Here is a 20,871-nt window from a genome sequence, read left to right as displayed (position 1 = left end):
AGATATAATTAATGAATGTAACTGCTGATATGTAATTGCTCCAATTTATTCCAATATTTAAATAAGGAACAAACAAATACTAAAAACGTACTGGGAAATCACAACTAGTTTTGTATAACTTATGAGAAGAGGTTTCTGGTGTTGGCATTTTAATTCATACTTTACATCTTTCAATTTTCAGATTGTTTTGCTTAAAATGAAAATATTGGTTGTAAAAGGATGCAGTTTTGGGGTTTTTTATTTTTTTATTTTGAATAGTGAACCAAATGACTTATGTGATTTGAATCAGAGCTGTTCATAGTGATGTGTGTTGAGTATATTGTAAAAATTATTTATTACATACTATTTCAGCTATTTCAATGTATGATCTTTATTTAATGTGTCATCAATTTAAAAATTTTCTCTGTAAGTTTTTTTTGTGGCATAGCCATGCTTATTAAACCTTGTATCCCTTGAAGTAATCTTTTTGATCACTATATCTTTCCATTGGAGTTTCTACTCTTAGATACAGTCCTGAAAGCATTTATCAAGATTATACATATCTTATTTGTGTTCTATCTTTCACCTCTATTGTAAATTTCCTTCTGTTAACAAGAGTTTCAACTTAAAAAGTAAAAGAAGGTTCAGGCACTGAGCATATGGACGTTGGGAACACAGTTCTCATTTCATTCATGCTGAGTCAACATATTCTTATTTATATGATCCAACATTCCTGACCAATTATAATAATGTTGTCTTTTTCCATTTACATCATCATATGTGGAACAAACAAACTTGTTTGCAACATAATGCATTCTAAATTTTCTCTGGAGATCATATGACATGATCCATTAAAATGTTGAAATCTTTAGAGATTTTGTATGAGATCAATAAAGGCACTTCATTTTTAATTTAACCATGTAGTCATTATCAGTTTACAATAATGGATATCCTTTTTTCATATCTAAATGATCAGGAAGTTTGAAAGAAATGGAGAATGTTTTATACTAGTGTTTACCTGCAGTTATTTAATGTTGTAAGCAATGACATACATTGGCAAAAAAAAAAGAAACATGGTTAAAGGATTACATTATATAAAAAAATATTCGTAGAAGAAATCATAACAGGATAGATTAAATAAAAAAACATTGATCAAGGATTATTATCAAACATCTTTAAATTGCTTAACCACTCATAGTGTAGGAAATGGTTTAAAAACTTATGTCTATAACTTTTGAATCATATATTTATATCTTTCTATAACTTGGTAAATATTTAACTTAATTATATATAAATTTAATGTAAGTGAATAGTGTGCTAAAGACAACCATCTACGTATTGTCAAGTACATGCAGCTTAGTACTGTTTAGTTTACCGTATAATTTTCATTCATAAGTGGTGATGAAGAATATTGTTTTTTCCATGCAAATGCTACACTTCCTGCTAGTGCTTTTTTCATCCATTGTCTCAAAAATAATTATTTTTGTCAATTTTCGTAGTATCCAAGGTTTTATATGAAAAAACATTTTTTTTAAATATTTTTGTTTTAATGTATTTTCAATAATTTTTCGTATCATAACTAATCATTTATAAAAGGAGAAATTACCTGAAGTGTGGTAAAACTGAACAAATGCAAGTTTGAATTAAAGTAGTGTAATAATAAAACTTTATATTTTGATTTTCTCTTTCTTTATAGCAGTTGTGAGCTGAGGCGGTAGAGTTTGTTGGTGAAAAGAAAATTTTTCTGTTAATATTTATCACAAAAAGTTTATATTTTGTTTACCAGGTATGTAAATATGAAACTGGAATTTTTGTAAAGAAAATACACGTTTATTGTATGAAAATGATTAAAAATATTTTATTCAAAATGTTGTCCATTGCTAGCTACACATTTTTCCCATCTCTTTGACAGTTTATAAGTGCCACGCCAAAAAACCTGTTTCTCTTTTGAGGCAAACAGCCGTCAAGCCATTTTCGTACATTTTCATTAGAAGTGAAGCGCCGCTCAGCAAGTGTGTGTCCCATCGATGCAAATAAATAGTAGTCTGATGAAAACAAGTCTGGTGAGTAAACTGCATGAAAGTATTTCCCAGCTGAATGCCTCAATCGTTTCCTTGACCGGTTTTGCTCTGTGTGATGGTGTGCATTATCATAAAACAAAATACTTTGTGTTGCCTTTTTTTATGTTCTGGTCAATTTTCATGCAATGCTTGATTCAGATCGATTATTTGTTGTCAGTAGTATTCAGTATTAATGGTTTCGCCAGGTTTTAGCAGCTCGTAATAGATCACATCTTTCTGGATTATACCAAACACAAAGCATTGTCTTCTTTCCATAGCGATTTGGCCTTGAAATCGATGTTGATGGTTCGCCTGGAGTTAACCATGAATCTTTTATGCTCAGGATTCTTGAAATATATCCACTTTTTATTACCTGTCACAATTCAATGGAGAAATGACTTTCTTTTATACCTGGCGAGCAGCATTTTGCAAGTGGTTTTTCAGTTTTCTTGCTGTCTTTAATTCAGTTCATGTGAAACCCATTTTCCCATCTTCTGGATCTTTTCCCATTGCTTTCAAATGTACAGCGACAGCGTCTTGTGTTACATTGAATTGATCCATGAGTTGTTGTTGCATTTGAGGGTCAGCCTCATCCAACAATGCTTGCAATTCGCTGTCTTCAAACATTTTTGGTGGTCTTCCATGTTCTTCCTTTCTCATGTCAAAATTTCCACTTTTGAATTTTTTAAACCACTCAAAACACTGTGATTTACCAAGAGCATGCTCACTGTAAGCTTCAACAAGCATTCGATGCAATTCTGCAGCAGTTTTCTTTAAATGGTAACAGAAAATCAATGCTGTCTGCAAATCGTAGTTTGTAAATATAAAACTTGACATATTTAACGCTAATTAAAACTATGCCGTTGTATGAAAATTGTATTGTTGTGCGTTGAAAATCTTTGTCAGCTGTCAAAGAAAGAAAATGGCATCAACGATACGGTTTGACGGTAACTACATTGACAGCTAGTGCCATCTATGGGCAAATTCCAGTTTAATATTTACACACCTGGTGTAGGCTAGATTAGTATAAGTTTCTTGACTCAAAGATGATGATGGTATTAATTTTACAGATAAATTTTTGTTCAGTGAACATTTATATAGTTCTAAAGTTATTTTTATTGCTTGTGAACAAACGAAAGTCGGATGAGATTCTTTTCTCTTAATGGTCAGATAAAAATGGAATGATTATTTAGTGTTGTTTTGAGAATGAGAGAGAGAGAGTGAGGAGAAGCAAGCAAGTGAATGAGTGAGAGATAGAGAGGTAGTGTGAGTGATTGAGTGAATGTGTGTTTGTGTGTGTGTGTGTGTATCTTGTGTTTTGATTTGATTAGTTAAATTTTTAATTAGATCACAACTTGTCCCGTTTGCCATTTAATTAAAATAAAGTGATACATTATCTTATGTGTTTTTTGTCTTATCTTTTGTATTCAATTGAATATAAATAATTTGAAATTAATTGAACAATTTTGCTGTGTGTTTGGATGGGTAGATGTGCTGTTTGTTGATAAATTATCTAAATTTGTTAATATTGACACTCATTCCATGTACTGTATTACAGCATGTAGCATGTAATTATACTCTTTTCTAAAGCATGTTAATCCTACATTGACCTGAATTTTACATTGGTATTTAAATTTTAATCCGTGGAATAACTTGAATAAATATATACATATATATGTTTTAATACTAATTTTTGTTTTGATATAGTATTATCATTTTCATTTTAATATTTGGTATGTTTTTGCAAGTGAAAATTAAACAGATAGTTTTCTTCTAAATTTAATTCTATACTCTCTTTGTTCAATCATGTGATAGTATTTTTTATAATTTTACTTGGCATTTACTTTTAGGTTAGATGTTATTAAGTGATCAGACAGCAACAGTACCTTGTTACTGCTATGGCTTACTTTTATTTTTGCTTGAATTAATTCACCACAGAAGCTTCTGTAGCTTGAAAATGGAAATGAAATTTTGTAGCAAATGAAAATTGACTGAGATTCGATCCTGGGATGAAAGGCCAAAATGCTACCACTCTGCCATGGAGATTGGCAATTATTTTTTTTGATTGTATTAATTCAAGTTTGACTTGCTGCATGTAATGAGCACTTTGTTATTTGGTGCTAAAATAGTACATTTACTTACCTTTGGTTTTACAAATCTTGCCATCTGATTTGATTATTATAGTAGTAGTAGTAGTAGTAGTAGTAGTAGCAATGTCCCATTTACCGGAATATTATGAGCACATATGTTTCATATTAAATAGGAACTTCAGCAAATAAATTAAAAAAGTTTTTTATTAAGTTTACCCTATAATTTCATTGTTTTTCAAATTTGATGTCTGAATGTGATGAAAAAAAAGAAGCTTTTCTGGGATAATTATTGTGTTTGAATTATGTCATGTAATTAAAACAAATAATTTTCTCTTTCTGAAACAAATTATGTTTAAAAACATTTCTTAAATAATTCTTTTGACGAGCAACCATATTTTTGATATCTATAATAGAAAGGAAGTGCATGTTGATATTTTTTTTACTAGAATTTGTTTAATTTGAGTATTTCAATTTTCCAAAAAAAACATTAAACTAGGTTTTCAGTTTCCTAATGCTTCACTACAAGAAAAAGAAATATAACTTTTCCTTTAGTTCATATAAATCTGACAACTGGTCGTTCAGATTAACAACTTATGAGTTAAATTATAACATTTGAAAACTGGCTATTTTTCATTATGTTAAATAATTGATCGTTTGGATAATTTTTAATAATTTGGTGAAAACATATTCGTAAAAAAATTAGTTGCCTCAATATCTCCACAATCAACTGTGTAATGATGTTGATTGAAGTAAAGTTTTTAGTTTTGATCTTTATAATAAGCAGTAAAGTTATTTTAATTAAAGAACAAAATGAACAACTTTACTTCATCTTGTAAAATTAGTTCTGAAAGCAGTTTCTTTAATTCTTTTGGTTGAAAACCAAAGGGAAAATAGTTAATTGTTCATATTCAGTAAGTTTTTCATATTTTCTATTAAAGAGTATTTGCATAAATTTTGTCGAATGAAAAATAAATTTTCCTTTCAATTTGAAACTGTGAATTCTGACCTTTAAACTGATTGGAACATTTTTTAAAAGCTGTTTATTATTTATTTGCCTAATAATTTCCATTTTTTGTACAATTGAATTATTTTTTGTTTTCCAGCTTAATCAAGTTTTATTTCAAACTATGTATTTAACTATAATTACAATATAAACCTAACAGTATTAATAAATACTAGTAAATATTTTATATGATTAGGAAGTATTAATAAAAATTTGTGTTAAATTCACATCTTTCATGCTGATCCTTTGAATAGTAAAATCGTTATATTGTAGATCTTTTTATTGTAGAATGTTATATTATAAAAAATGAGACATGCAGCCAACAAAACCAGTTTAGAATAGTGTTGTGTAAATTTGTTAAGATCAACACCAAAACATAAAATTTACATCTTCGTTAAATAAAATACTGTGATCATTCATGTATTTGCTATCATTAAAAAAAAATTGTTCATTTTAAGAATATTAATAAACATCAATAGTATTTGTATTTTATGTAGGTTTTTTAATTTTTTCCACCAATTGGTAATAAAGTATTAATTTTCTCAAAAATATTTAAAACTAATTGAATTTAAGTGGTTTAATCTTTTTCTAATTAATATGGTTTTTGGTTAATCTGGGTTCTGTTGCATTTTTCTGTACTCTTACACCTTCATCAATAATTACATCACTTTTTTTTATTGATTTAATATTTTAGAATTAATTTTTAACAAGTTTTTTTAAAAAAAGTTTAAAAAAATGTTTACAAGCATTATTATATAAATATAATAATGTTATGTAAATAATATAAAATATATATGTAACATACAGAGAGTGCTGAGTGGTGTAGCCCAAAATTAAGGGACTGATTCAGGACATCAAAATAAAAAAGTTCATGTGGACAAATCCCTTATCCCACTTAATTTTCTTTCAGGTCATCATTTTGTGTTTTCTCCATAAAAATGTATATACATATTTACCATATAAATGTATAAGAACAGATTAATATATTTTAATGACATTTAGTGTAAATTTATTAAACAACTACTACAAAATTAATAATTTTAAACATTTTATCTTTGAAAATAACTATTTAGCTCATTAATAACTTCATAAACATTAGTTGTATCAGATTATGTCTATTCAGTAGCTATTAAGTCTTTTATTATAAACAGGGTGATACCACATTTGTTCAAATCAGCAGAGATTTGTCTGTAATTGTTAAAGTGGACTGCAAAAATGATCCAGTCTGACGATTGTCCTTTGTCTGTTTTTATTTTCTTCACTAATTGTATTAGTAATTATTAGTATCACTACTATAATTATTAATAATTTATATTTATTAACAATTTGAAGGAAAAAAACAATAACTTCTGAAAATTTTTACGATCCATTTTACCAATCTCAGCCATTTCTCAGCTGTTTGAACAAATGAGGTGTTATTTTGTTCACAACACAAAAGGCTCAACATTTTATCTGTAAAACATAATTTGATAAAACTAATATAATGAAGCTAATTAATAATTAAAAAAATTTAATGGATGCCATTTTGGAATTTTCTGTCAAATTTTCAAACTTATTTATTTTATAGGAAATAAATAATTGTTGGATACATGTATGTACACCAAATTTTAATAAATATCAATTCTTAAGATATAAATTTTTATTGAAAAACAGTAGACAGAAAGCAGTATTGACAGAAAACAGTAGGTCGAAGATGAGATAAGGCATTCAGTCATGAGTTTCTTTGTTTATTTTCTTGTCCTTAATCAATCGTATTACTTAAGCCAACAAATACTTAAGCACCCTCCACGCGCATGTGTACACACACACACACACACATACACATATATATATATATATAATATATATATATATAATTACATACTGGATGAACAAATTAAAATTAAATGCAGTGTGACATGTAACACAAGAATGAAAAAAAAAATTAAATTGTAAATTAAATTAAATTCTACATTTAAATTAGCAAAAATTGACATATTTATCATATTTTTACAAAATATGTTAAAAGTGCCCTACACAGTAATGCACTTACATCCTCAAATGATCATATTGAGCGTCACATGATGCAAAACGGTGCTGTAAATGTCATCAATTTAATCTTGAATTAATAGTGATTTCTTTTCTTTAGTTAATCAATTGTATGAGGATTTGATATATAAACTCTATTCTTCAAATAGTTCCAAATAAAAATAAAAAAACAGTTGGACAAATCTGTCCTCTGCTGAAAGTCTGTTTTACATAAAAGCAGCATTAACACATGCTAATGAATCATTTGATGTGACACTATTGCGCTCTGCCTTGTTAGAAGAAGACATACTCATTTTCATGATTTGTTAACTGGGCATAGAATTCTTTGAAAATTGTACGATACAATTTTGTATTGACATTCTAGTAAAAAAAATATTGCTGCGCTGCTATACAGTCAACAGAAACAACAGCACATCATACACTGATTTTCTTATTGTGAAGTAGACACTCAAACATCTGGTAAGGATTTTCTTACCTTCTTCTTAGGAAGAATCTTAAGGCAAGATTTGTATATTTTACATAATTTTTTTTGTGGTTTCTTGTGTATAGATTTTTTCATATCACATAAATTCTTCTTTGAATATCAAATAAGGCCTTTATAGAATATTTTGTAACATCAGATGTAGACTTTTAATGGAAGGTTGCCTATTTCATTTTGTGTTTGAAAATGATCACATTGTAAGCCATTTAAACAAATTTTGTGCTACTCTTGAAAGAATCCTGAAAGCACATAAGTTTCCACTACAGTCCACCGTTCTACCAACTGAACACCAGAGGATACATAACCTTTCGCTGTAGCAACCCTTTCCTCTACTGTAAGGCATTTTAACAGCTATAATAAATGAGATTGTATTGCACTGAAGGATGAGTAGTTTCAGCTGACAACAATGGACAAGAGTGAAACTAATAATATACACAACCAATATATTGCTAGTAATAACAGTGTTAAAGGTGACACTCAAACAACTGCATTTAGAGCTGGCTAGTTTCAGTTTTAAGTTTTCACTGTGTGTGTGTGTGTGTGTGTGTGTGTGTGTGTGTGTGTGTGTGTGTGTGTGTGTGTGTGTGTGTGTGTGTGTGTGTGTGTGTGTGTGTGTGTGTGTGTGTGTGTGTGTGTGTGTGTGTGTGTGTGTGTGTGTGTGTGTGTGTGTGTGTGTGTGTGTGTGTGTGTGTGTGTGTGTGTGTGTGTGTGTGTGTGTGTGTGCGCGCGCACACACACACACACACAAACATGTCTATAAAGCCAATGATTTATTATTTGTGTTTATTACAATCCTTCCCTATTTTTACTATACTAATACTGTAATTTCTTGTTATTGTGAACTCTTGATTACTAAAATACTAGTTGTTTATGCTGTTGTTATTAAATACTGATTAGTCATTTATCATTACTTCATGTTTTATTTTTTAATGATTTGCCCTGAGATGTTTTCGAGTTAGCTTAACGTTTTTATTTTAATACTTTTGTAATAAGGTATGTTCCTTTATCTTATTATTGTGAATAGAATTACAAATTTTGAAATGGGCTAGAATATTTTATGTAGAAACATTCTCATGTATACTTTTGTGTAGTGTATTTGTAGTTTTGATTTCATAACATAATGTGGTTTTTTTTATACTTGTGAATTTATTTTTGACTGAACTGCACTTAACAATCTTGTTTTATTCTTTTAACATTGCTTGTATAATGCAGATGATATGCATGTACAGTAGACATTAACCTTCATTGTTTATTATCATTAACATTATATTTTCATATTACATAATTTTATTTTTAGAAGTAAGTTTATGATTAAATAAGATTATGCTTACTTTTTTAAGATTTAAATTTATTCAACCTACTTAGTTGTAAGTTAACTTTTTTTAAAAATAAAATCTATTTACTAGTTATATAATTTTAATATTAAAATAAATATGTATTCTAAATTTTATGTTCAGTATTCATAGTACTGCCTCAGCAGTTTATTCCTTCTTTTTTTTTGAAAATTACTAATATTCGATTAGATAATTAGAACTGATAATATTTTTAAAAAATTTGTATAACCTAATAATGGAAATTTTCTACTTGCTTGAAATATTACATTGTTATTAGTTCAACAACAAATGTTGTAATCGATATTTAATTTTTTTTTTTAAATGTGGTTCATTAAATTTTCAAGATCATTTTTAAATATTATTTATTTTATTTAATACTTCTTTTTTGTCTTCATTGTTATTATGAATGAAAATTAAAGCTAATACTTTTTTATTGATTAATTTATACTATAAAATTAGGATTGATCTTTCTTTTGCTACCATCTCTTGCTTTAGGCAGTACTAGAAAGGTATACTGAATCGAGTTATTGGGTCAATTTTGATTATGTTATTGCTTGCTAAAAAGCATATTTATTGTAAAATTATCCCTGATTAGCCAGGTTATGGTTTTAAATGTCATAAATTATAAATCTTACCTCATATATTTCATAATATTAATCAGCCAGAAGCATGGATGAATTTGTATCTGATTGAAAAAAGTAACATTAACATGTTAATCACGATTTAATAATTTCATCTAATTAAAGATTCTAATTTAAATGTGATGTTTTTTTACTGGTAAGTTACAAACTATTTTTTATATACATTGATTTTTTAATTCCTATTCTGATATTTATATATTAACGGGAGGGGGTGGGTGGTACAACTCGTCTTTTCCCCTGAAGTATATCTTATGATAATTATTTCAATTAATATGTCTAATTGAATTGCTTTTTGACATTTAGTGAGGTTGTTGGTTGATTTTATGTCCATTAGAAATGTAAAAGGATCTCTGTGAAAATGTCATCCCTGACATAGTGGTGACATTGGGACTCCACTTAGTATGAACTCAAATGATTCATTATAACTTGGTGCTGTTTTTCTATTACTTTCCACTACCCCACAATATAGAAATGTTTCATTTGTACCACACTTTTTCACCTAAAAAATTTATATTTAGCTTAAAATGTTTAAAACCAGCCGTTTTAATTTTGTTGACTATAGCATATCACCATGATTGGAATAAATGAAAGGTCTGTTCTGAATGCTGATATTGATCACATCTATTGTTGTGCAATTAGGAGTTATTTGCAGGAAGGATTCTAATGTCAGTTTGCATATGCCACTGAATATTCACTGTTGTATATATATTGGTTTAACCAACAGTGATATTTATAGTTATACTCATCTGTTCACATCATTTAATTGATGTCATCTCTTTACTCCTGCCATAAATGAAACTAATAACTATGTTTAAAAATGTAGTAGATAAATTTTCAAACCAATCTCCTACTCCTATATGTTTACTTTGCACACCTAGGCAGCAGGATTTGTAAGAAAAATCAAATGCCCTCCCCCTTCCTATAAATAACGATAGGTTAATTTTCTTTTATATATAATATATAAAACTGAACTGATAAAATAGAAGAGCAGTTGAGAATGTGTAAATGCTTCATTGAGTTGAAGGATTATGATTTTTCTTGAATTGTGATAACTCATTTAGATTTCAAAATGAGTTTATTTCAAACTTAATATAATAATTTCTTTTTATAAGAGGGTCTGTGAATTTGATAGAAGCTACTTAAATTTAAATAATTTGTGGTAGTATAGCTGTGGAACTATCAAGAGCTATTTTGTAATATACTTTTAATATGTATTATTTAAATAGATGTGCATTTTTTTACCTTATTATGTTCATTGCCTTAAACTTTTTTTTTTTGTTTTTGTTGATTGCTGGGTAGGGTACTAGTGTATTATCACCAGTTATACCATTAAGCCTTGTAATAGTGCCGGCATATATTATTTGCCGTAAAAGTGTTGAAAATGTTTATGAAAATCATCCATCATTATATATTATGGCATTTGGTCTAGTCGCTGCTAAAGTTACCAATAGACTTGTGGTAAGTAATTTATGATTAAGATTGATTTATATTTTATTAAATTTAAATATTTGTTTGTGTATACTATTTTAAAATGGATTATAAATGTAAAATAAAGAAATACTGTCAAATGAAAAATATTTTCGTCTTTCAATAATAATTTCAGTTGCACTTTTTATAATTAACTAGCACCTGGTTATTTAAAATATGATTTTATAGTTGAAAAAAAAACTTTTTTTTATTATAGAAAATAAATACTTGCTTTTTTGGTGTGAATTTCATTTTGACAAGCAGCTTTTAGTTTGTTTTCGTATGATAGGTTCCTGTTCATTAATGAATGAAAACACTGGGTCAGTATTTTTTCCAGTTACTAGCCAAGGTTATAACAAAAATAATGTAGCATGATTAAATCTTTTTTTGCAGATGGCCAAGTTTAAAACTAAGCTATAAATTTTATTTACATGAAAACCAACCATTTCTGTAGTTATCACCTCTTTTTTAAATCATTCTATCAGTGAAAGTTACTATACCTCTTTTTAAGTTTCATTACTGATCTTGCTTATACCCCCTGCCACATTGTTTAATATTGATTGTAAATATGAGGGTCAGTCAAATATAAACTGAACTTTGGCTTCACAGCTCGCATACAAATGTGAATGAGCTGGCACGAATAGATATTGAGTTAGGGCAGGGATGGAATGCTCCAGCTGCCTCGGCATTCACGTCTTTCTATTAGTAACATCATGTCAAGAATGAGACCTTTCATCGAATTACCATGAAGTTTCTCACAAATAAGGGCGTCGAACCCTCCAGAATTTTTACTAAACCTTGTTTATGCAGTTTGGAGATATAATGTTACATATCCAAGCCTACAACCAGAACAGTAAATTTAAAGGAGGATGTGAAACTGTAGAAAATGATAGTCACGATAATGGTTCAAGTACAAGCTTGACAGATGGTAGCATTTGATCAATCCTTGACCCCTTTGAAGACAAATAAGACATTATGGTTGATGAAATTGTTTGGAAGTGAGTATCAGTCATGGAATTTTGTCTGAGGTGGTTTTCAAGACTTTTGAGTCAAAATCAGAAACAGCCCTGACAGGAAATTCACCAAACCCTCCTGAATTGATTTCCACAAGAGGGAAATAATTTTTTTTTATAAAGTAGTCACATGAGATGAAATATGTGTCCATCATTACATTTATGAGTCTTAATCAGCGAGTATGGAGTGGTGGTAGAAATGTGGTGTCTTGTCCTGTGTATAAAAATGCATCTGTCTGCTGGAAAGGCATATTGCTTGTTGACTTTTCTCATTAACATTCGACTGTGAATGCTTCATACTACTACAAGCTGTTGGAACCAAAGGCTGTCAGCCAATTAGAGATGTGATACTCCATGATAATGCCAGGAGCTGTTAGCATTTGAGATGAAATAAACAAAATTTACTGGGAAACCTTAGAACCTATGTACAGTCCAGATTTTTTTCCCTATGATTTCTTTTTGTTTGGGTCTTTTAAGGAGGTACTGGAGGACATCAATTCAGTGATAACAAAATAGAGAAGTTTGTGCGCAATTGCCTTATGACATATCTTTAAACATTTTATGAAAAAGGGATCCACAACCTCCTCACATGTTGAGAAAATACAATAAATTTATATTGTTATCATGATTTTAATAAAATAACTTCACAGTGGGAAATGCAAAGCTTGTATTAATTGGAATAAAAAAAAGTTAAAGTTTAGTTGGGTTTTATATTGTGTGAGTGCGCTACGGTTTATATGGATGGCTCTAAAAACGATAATTCTGTTGGGTGTGCTTTTGTGGTTGACAATAGACAGTACATGTTTGGCCTCCCCAGGATCGCTGGCATTTTCATTGCAGAACATATTGCTATTAATAAGGCCTTAAGTATTAGCCCAATATTTCGACATGTACTTGTTTGTTCGGATTCCATGAGTGCCTTACAGGCGATGTGTGATGTATACTCCAGACACCCTGTTGTATGTGAGATTCATTCTGCTATTTTGCAAATGACCAGACGTAATACAACAGTGAGCTTCTGCTATATCCCCAGCCATATGGGAATTTCAGGCAATGAGCACACAGGTAGTGTAGCAAAAGAGGCTTGTTTACAGCCTATTTTTATCAGTTACATTGCTTCCAACAATCTTGTCTGTTTTTTGAAGAGTGTAGTTTATGATGACTGGCAAAGTGAATGCGATGCTATCATGAACAATAAACTTTGTGAAATTAAGAACACTCACCGTGGAGCTCCTCGTGCAGAAATAACCATCAAGAGGAGGTTATTGTCTGTCGTTTGGAATAGAGCACACTAGGCTCACTCATGGATATCTGACTATGCAAATGGTTACACCCCTTTGTGCTCGCTGCAACTACCAAGTAACAGTGCACCACATCTTTGTGAATTGTATCTGTTATGCAGCATTACATTGTAAGTTTTACCTAGGGGCTAATATAATGAACAATTTTAGGGGATAATGAAATGAAGCTCTCCTATGTTTTAAGATTTCCTAGAGCCATTCGTTTTTATTCCAAAATTTAAAATACTGTGTTTAAGCAATTTATGCCATTTGCTGTAAAGCAGATGGTAATTTTATTATCTTAATTTTTCATTTTAAGATATATTTTAATTGTTTTTTAAGATGTTTTTGTTTTTAATTAATTTTTTTAATTGTGAATTTTTAACATTTATTTTTTTTTAAATAATACAGTGTGTCCTGGCGATTATAACACAAAAACATTTTTTGCCCTCCCAAAAAAAAATCTTTGTAAAAGTTCATTTGAATTTTCTGATTTTTGTGTAATCACTAACGCTTTCATATATCCCTACAAAAAAAATCCAAGGGATTCATATCAGTTAATCTAGCTGGTCATATCTAGATCCATCTCAACCAATCCAGCTGTTAGGAAAAGTTTCTTTCAGATAATGAAAACCGGACTATCCAAATGGGCAGGTGCACCATCGTGTTGGAAATGCATATCAGTTTTTGTACTAAGTGGAACATCCTCTAAAAGTATTGACGGCTCATTTTGAAGAAAGTTCAAGTAACCATTACTTTTGAGTTTACCATTGAAAATGTGAGTTCTGATAAGAACATTACCTATTATCCCACACCAGACATTTAATGAAAAACCGTGCTGGAAATTAGTTTCAGTGGTTTCACAAGGATTGTCATGTTTCCAAGAATTTTTGTTTCATGTATTGTTTATCCCATCTTGTGTAAATGATGCCTCATCTGTAAATAATATTAATGATGGAAGCACATTGTTTTGTAGTAACCATTGACAGTAATTTAACTGCAAATTGTAATCACCTTCTTCAAGACTTGGAACTGATTGAGAATGATATGGATAACCTTCATTGTGTAATGTCCACCACATACTGTTGTGTTACATATACTGTTACTTGAAGTAGGGATTCATTTCAGTAGAGGAGCAGAAATCAGAGAAAAATCTTTCACTATCTGTAACTCTCTAATGAAGCATTTTTGGACCCATGTTTATATGAACGTTTTTCATTATTTTAATGAGAGAAATAACTTATGAAGTTTAAGGAAATCATCCTGGGACACTCTGTCTGTATATACAACTTAAAAAAAAATGTGTAAGTAATAAGACCTTACTTAAAAGCTTACCTTAAAAGCAGTTCCAAACAGTGTTATGGAATAAATACCAGTTTGTGATTTTCACTCGCTGAATGCAAGTAAAGAGACCTGTTAAACATTTCAAGTTGATTTAAATTAAAGGTTAACATTTTGTATAATTTTCACCCACAATTATCATTACAGACTGCTTTCCATTATCAAAACTATTATATCCCAGCAGTAGAATTGTTTTTTACTAGGTTTAATATAATGATGTAGCAGATAAATATATACTTCCCATTAACAAGTGGTTTTTAGTAAAATTAAGATTTACGTATTTTTTTATCAGGGTTAATTTTTCAAAAATTCTGTTTTTCAATTTGTAAATAAATTTTATTGATTTATTTTTATTGTTTAAATGTCAACCTTATTCTGGCGTAATGTACCTGGTTAGGTTTAGTAGCTTTTAGAACATCTGGAGCATTTGAGTCTTTTTTCGTAGATCTTAGTTTTTTAAAGTTCTCTCTAAAGTAAAATTTCAATGGGCTGAGATCTGGAAAATGGCCAGATATCTGCTGGCACTATTTTATTACTGAAAACTTCTTTCACGGGGTTTGTTGATTTAGCTATATTTTCTGCCAATATCTTACTAAAAATATCTGCGGTTAATTTCATATTCAGTAAGATAAAGTGAAAACAATTAAACATACATGGGTGAAACCACTGTACTGTTTATGTAAAGATTGTTACATCTGATAATTTTATAATGAAAATTTTTAGCTACATTCCAATCTTTTCATCGAAAATGGAATTTTGTGTATGGTCAGAAGTCCACAAATACGTATTGTGAATTCATATGTTTTATATTGAGACTTAGTCTTCGCTACATAGTCCTAAAGTTTGCTTGAAAATGTTAGTGCCATTTACAATAATCATCCTTACTTGTTTTATAAGAATGTTAATGATACAGGGATTTTTGTGAGAGTAACGTAGAAGAAAAAATAAAAGCAGTTAGTGCAAAAAATTTATTTTATAAATAATTATATTCTGCTGAGGATGCAATTTGCTAAATTACAAGGTCTCCCATATAAAACAATATAATCAATCAGTCTTCTATTAAATTTTAATTGACTGTCTTACTTTTTCCCTTGTTTCTGGAATGGATTCATCCAACGTGTTTATCATACCAATGTAGTAGACTACTCCTGGTAATCTTAGCAGTTGATCAGAGAATACTCTGTAGATTGTTAGTGAGAAGATTATGTTTTCACAAGAGGAGCATATTTTTATTAAGTCATACTTCAATAAATGATTAGTGACTATAGTACAACAATTTTTTTACCCAAGTATCAAGGCAGACCAGTTCCTAATAAAACATCAGTATGAGATCAATGACTAAGTTTAGGGCGACTGGTTTTGTTAATGATAAGGACTACAAAATGTCGAGGACAGTCTTGATTGCAGACATGGTCGAAATCATTGACTGGTTATCTGCCTCACAATAAAAAATCAATTAGATGTTTGTCAGCTGAAATTAATTTGTCAAAATTAACCATTCATCAAGCGACAAAATGGTTAAATATAAGACTATATCAAATTTAACAGTTCATCAAATTTTTTCTGATGAGATATAGTTCTATTTGGATGGATATATGAAACATATCAAAATAGGGTTTGAAATCCTGATGTGCACCATAAAAACCGTTGCACCCTTAGAAGAGGGGTGTCTGGTGTGCGATATCACAAATAAAAATTGTCAACCCAATTTTCATTGAGAACACAATTATGCAGGACTATATTACAATATTTTATTGTGATTCATTACACTTTTAGAATAAGAAGATTATTACTGTTCATTACAACATGACGACACAGCATAGCACTATGCAAATTCAAGAGCTACTAACAAATTTTTTGGTGATCAAATCACTGATTGTGGCTTATGGCGATCAAAATCTCCAGATTTGACTCTCAAAAATTCATTTTGTTTGGGTTACCTCAAAAATAAAGCCTACAGCCACAAATCATGAACACCAGAACAACTGAAGGTCAATATTGAAGAAGCTATTAAATATTCATACACAAACTGTGAAAGAAGCTAGAAGAAACACAGTGAAAAGGATTGAAAAAAAAAACAAAAAACAAGTGTTGCAGAAGCTATAGTTAGAAAGGTGGCAGTGACTTTCAACATTTACTCCAAAATTTAAGCTGTTGTAAAATTTGTTTGTAAAAATATTTAGTAACTCATTCATATCTTTTCCATTTAAGTATACCTATCGACATAAGGCTGTGTTAGATGAATTGTGTTTTATATTGGACACTCTGTATTTAATATCATAATTAGGCTTGCTATGAAAAATTGTATCACATTCCTGCTTATTGTTACTATGATATTCAAAATCTTCTATTAAATAGCTGATATCTATTTTTTTTTTTTTTTTTATTGGTAGAATCAAATAATTATCTATTGCAGAGACTTATTTAGTTCATGACACGAGATATTAATATAAAAAAGAAAAAAAAACATATGAACTGTTCTGTGTAAAAATTTATTGCTCATGTGATGATTGGGGGGGTTACCTGGTAATTTTATAAACAGAAAAAATTCATGTTGAACATAAAGTATTTGTTGGATATTCAACATGGAACATTGGTAAGTGAATCATTCAGATCAGCCCACCAGTTCTTAAGTTTTTAATGGATGTCTCTCATCAAACAAAATATGCACATGATCCTTTTTATTTATTTGTAAAAATTACTGTAATCTGATTTCATGTGTCATTCTTTGTGTTAGGAATTTTTTTTAGTTGGATAAAATTAATTTATTTTATCATTTATGCTATTTGCATTAACCACCATTTTCCTTCCATGTACAGTACCTCATTATCATGTAATACTGTAGCTTTAGTTTTATATATGTTAATTGTATTTTATAATAATTATGCTTTATATTACTTTATTTTTTTGTATCAGGTGGCACATATGACTAAAAATGAAATGGAATATTTAGATTCAGCACTGGTTGGCCCGCTTATGCTGTTCCTTAATCAATATTTTAATTTCTTTATACCAGAACACATTGTGCTTTGGTTGTGCCTGGTAAGATATGATATCTGTGGTATAATGTAGTTTTATTTTTTTTTTTTTTTTATATATATATATAACTAAGTAAATTGCCATTATTTTAATTTTCCTTTTTCCTATTTAATTATGTTATTATAATGAATGAAATCTCTGTCGACCTTGACAGAGTGCTAGCATTTCCATTATGTTTTTATTTCAGAAAGCTCTGGGTTGGTCAGGATTCATATTTTTCGTAGACTACAACAAATATTTCATATATTCCCTTCAGAAGATTTGATCCCGATGGTTAATTATTTTTTTAAAAAACAATTCTATTAAAGTATTTTTAAAAAATTGTAAATTTCTACTAGGTACTAAATACAAAGATTTTAAAGCATGTATTCATACATCTGAAATTACTGTTGGGTATTACTTTTATATATCTGTTGTAGCCTTGGTGGAATAGAGATATCTATTACAAATGTTAAAATTGAAGAAAACTGATTTGTTTCCATCTGAGTTATATTTAATTACTGACTATTACATTTAAGTGTACAAGGTATAGGTATCTGGGTTAAAGGTATCCAAAAGTAATGGCCTGAATTTAAAAAACTAGTCGTTGTAATCTCTTAAAGGTAGGCTCAATTGACAGGAAATATCTCCAAGATTTGTCCTGTTTACTTTCAAGATCAGCAGAATATGCATGTGCAGGCAAACTGACTGACTAATAATGAAATTGTATTCAGTTGATATGTGGATCTCATGACAGAAGGTTTAGTGCGTGTTTTGGTTAGCACAGTTTCAATCAGTTACACATGTATGAACTGAATGGAATATCAGTCCTACATTCAAGTTATTCATCAGTGGAATATGATTTTAAGAGAGACTGGAAACTTGGTTTCACAAACTGGAAACCATCAAAAAGTTTCAGTTAGTGATGAGACTGTGGATCGTGTATGTGATGCATTCACTGCCAGTCCTTGAAATTCAATTAGGTGGGGTAGTTACAAATCGCAAATTCCTTATTCTATTGTTCATGACATTGTTCATAAGTGGCTCTGTTTGCAAGTGTATAAGTTACAACTAAATGATCACTGCCTCCAGTATCAGTTTGCTGCTGAGGTACTGAAAACCCCCATACAGTAATCAAAAATGAAAGGGACACACCAAAAGTCAATGTTTGTTTAGGATTGTACAGAAATGGCGTAATCGTTCTGTGTTTTTTCACGGAACCTACTGTGACAGGATCTTCATATCTCGACATGCTTGAGAACTTTGCTATTTCTCAGATTCCTTCAGGTTTCAGTTTCCAACAAGATTGTGCTCCACCACACTTTCATTGAGATGTTACCATTGTTCTTGAACAACACTTTCCCTGCATGTTGGATCGGACGAGGAGGTCTAACTTCATGGCATCCTAGATCTACAGTTATCATTCCTTTGGACTTTTTTCTTGGGATTTATTAAAAGTTTTGCATACCAAGGAAATTTGTAGATTTTGATGATTAAAACAGAGAATTGCTGAAGCCATAACGTCACAGATGCTCCTAAACACATTGCAAGTGTTAGATTATTATCTAGACATCTGTCTTAGCTACAAAAGGTGCACAAATTGAACTTGACATACACTAAAACCTATAAGTTGTTGAATAAATATTAAAATAAAAAGTATTAAATTGTATTAACTGGTTCTCTTAATGTAAGCCATTAGTTTTGGATACCTTTAATCCAGACACCCTGTTCTATAAAATAAACAATAGGTCTAATTAATCTGCTAAAAAATAGGTGTTAATTTCCAAGTATATAATTAGAAGAAAAAACTTTGTGTTTGTTGATTTTTAATACCTTGGATAAAATTTAATGTTTTTTAAAGGTAGTTTTATATTATACCTAAAAAAGTTATGTTATCTGTTCCTTTTTTTACAATATTGTATGATTATAAATTGAGTTTCTTTTGGTAATTTAAAACAAGGTTTGTACTGGAAGTTTTAAAAAATATAGGTATGAATATACTTTGCAATAAATTCTAAATGCCATTAACTGCTACAGTCATTACCAACTAACAGTGAAACTGTACCATTGTTTAACTTAAGTGAAAATGGAAATTGGTTTATTGAACATGACTTTAGGTTTGAACCATTTGGAATGAGTTGAGGATAAGATGTCAATAAAATAGTTATAAGGGATGCTGGTTATTGTATTACTCAAAAAATGAAAACAATTTATTGGTGGTGACATTGTATCTGTGAAATCAGTGTGATGGAGATTAGAGTGATGCATTATAACCAGTGAAAGAGTGTGTTCATAATTAAGTATATGGGTTGTAAATAAATAAATAAATAAATAAATATATATGTGTGTATGTATGTGTATATGTCTGTATACATTTTATATGTGTACACACACACACACACACAGAGAGAGAGAGAGAGAGAGAGAGAGAGAGAGAGAGAGAGAGAGAGAGAGAGAGAGAGAGAGAGAGAGAGAGAGATAGAGGTGTTGGCCAATTTTAACAGATTAATTCAGGAGATAAAAATAAACAAAAACATTCATATAAGCAAATGCCTTACCTCAGCCTCAGTTTCTCTCTTGGCTACCATTTTGTGTTTTTGAGATATATTGTAGTGGAATTTAGTGTAGATGTACTGAACAATATAAAAAAAAATTTGAAAATTCTAAAATTGCGACCATTAAAATTTGTTAATTATATTTAATATTAGTTCTATAAATATTAGATTTATCAAATTATGTCTTATTAGACAAAATGATGTCAAATTAGTTGATAAATAGCTGAGATATCCTGAAATTGTTAATGTGAATTGTAGAACATATGCAGTCTGGCAGTCTTATACCTGTTTTCATTTCAGTTACTAATTGAATTAATCGTAATTTTTATTATTAACAAAAATAGAACTGGTACAAAATTATTTTCAATTCTTGTTCACAGAATTTGATAGATGATTGATATCTCGCCCAAAAGTAAGTAAAAAATACAGTCTTGTGAAAGGAATAATATTGAACCTGCAAGAAATGTATTCCCACAAACTTATTTAGTTCCTTACCACCCTCTTTGGTACACATCAATGATCCTGTACATCATTTGATTCCTGTGTATCTAAATGCAAATCATATCATACCCTTGAGCACA

General features: G+C 29.6%; 1 protein-coding gene across 8 annotated transcripts in view; it reads left to right on the top strand.

The window, feature by feature from the left end:
* The window catches only part of bbc (choline/ethanolaminephosphotransferase 1 bbc), a 140,815-nt gene that overhangs the window by 73,346 nt on the left and 46,598 nt on the right, over positions 1-20,871 (top strand). For all 8 annotated transcript variants that reach the window (XM_075356463.1, XM_075356469.1, XM_075356465.1 and 5 more), the window contains 2 exons: positions 10,916-11,074; positions 17,634-17,759. In XM_075356463.1, the coding sequence (XP_075212578.1) occupies positions 10,916-11,074; positions 17,634-17,759 (285 nt within the window). The remainder of the gene's footprint in view (positions 1-10,915; positions 11,075-17,633; positions 17,760-20,871) is intronic.

This window comes from Lycorma delicatula, chromosome 2 (genome assembly GCF_047948215.1).
Source record: "Lycorma delicatula isolate Av1 chromosome 2, ASM4794821v1, whole genome shotgun sequence".
Taxonomy (NCBI): Eukaryota; Metazoa; Arthropoda; class Insecta; order Hemiptera; family Fulgoridae; genus Lycorma; species Lycorma delicatula.
The sequence above is the reverse complement of the archived record's forward strand: the minus strand, read 5'-3'. Positions and strand labels throughout refer to the sequence as shown.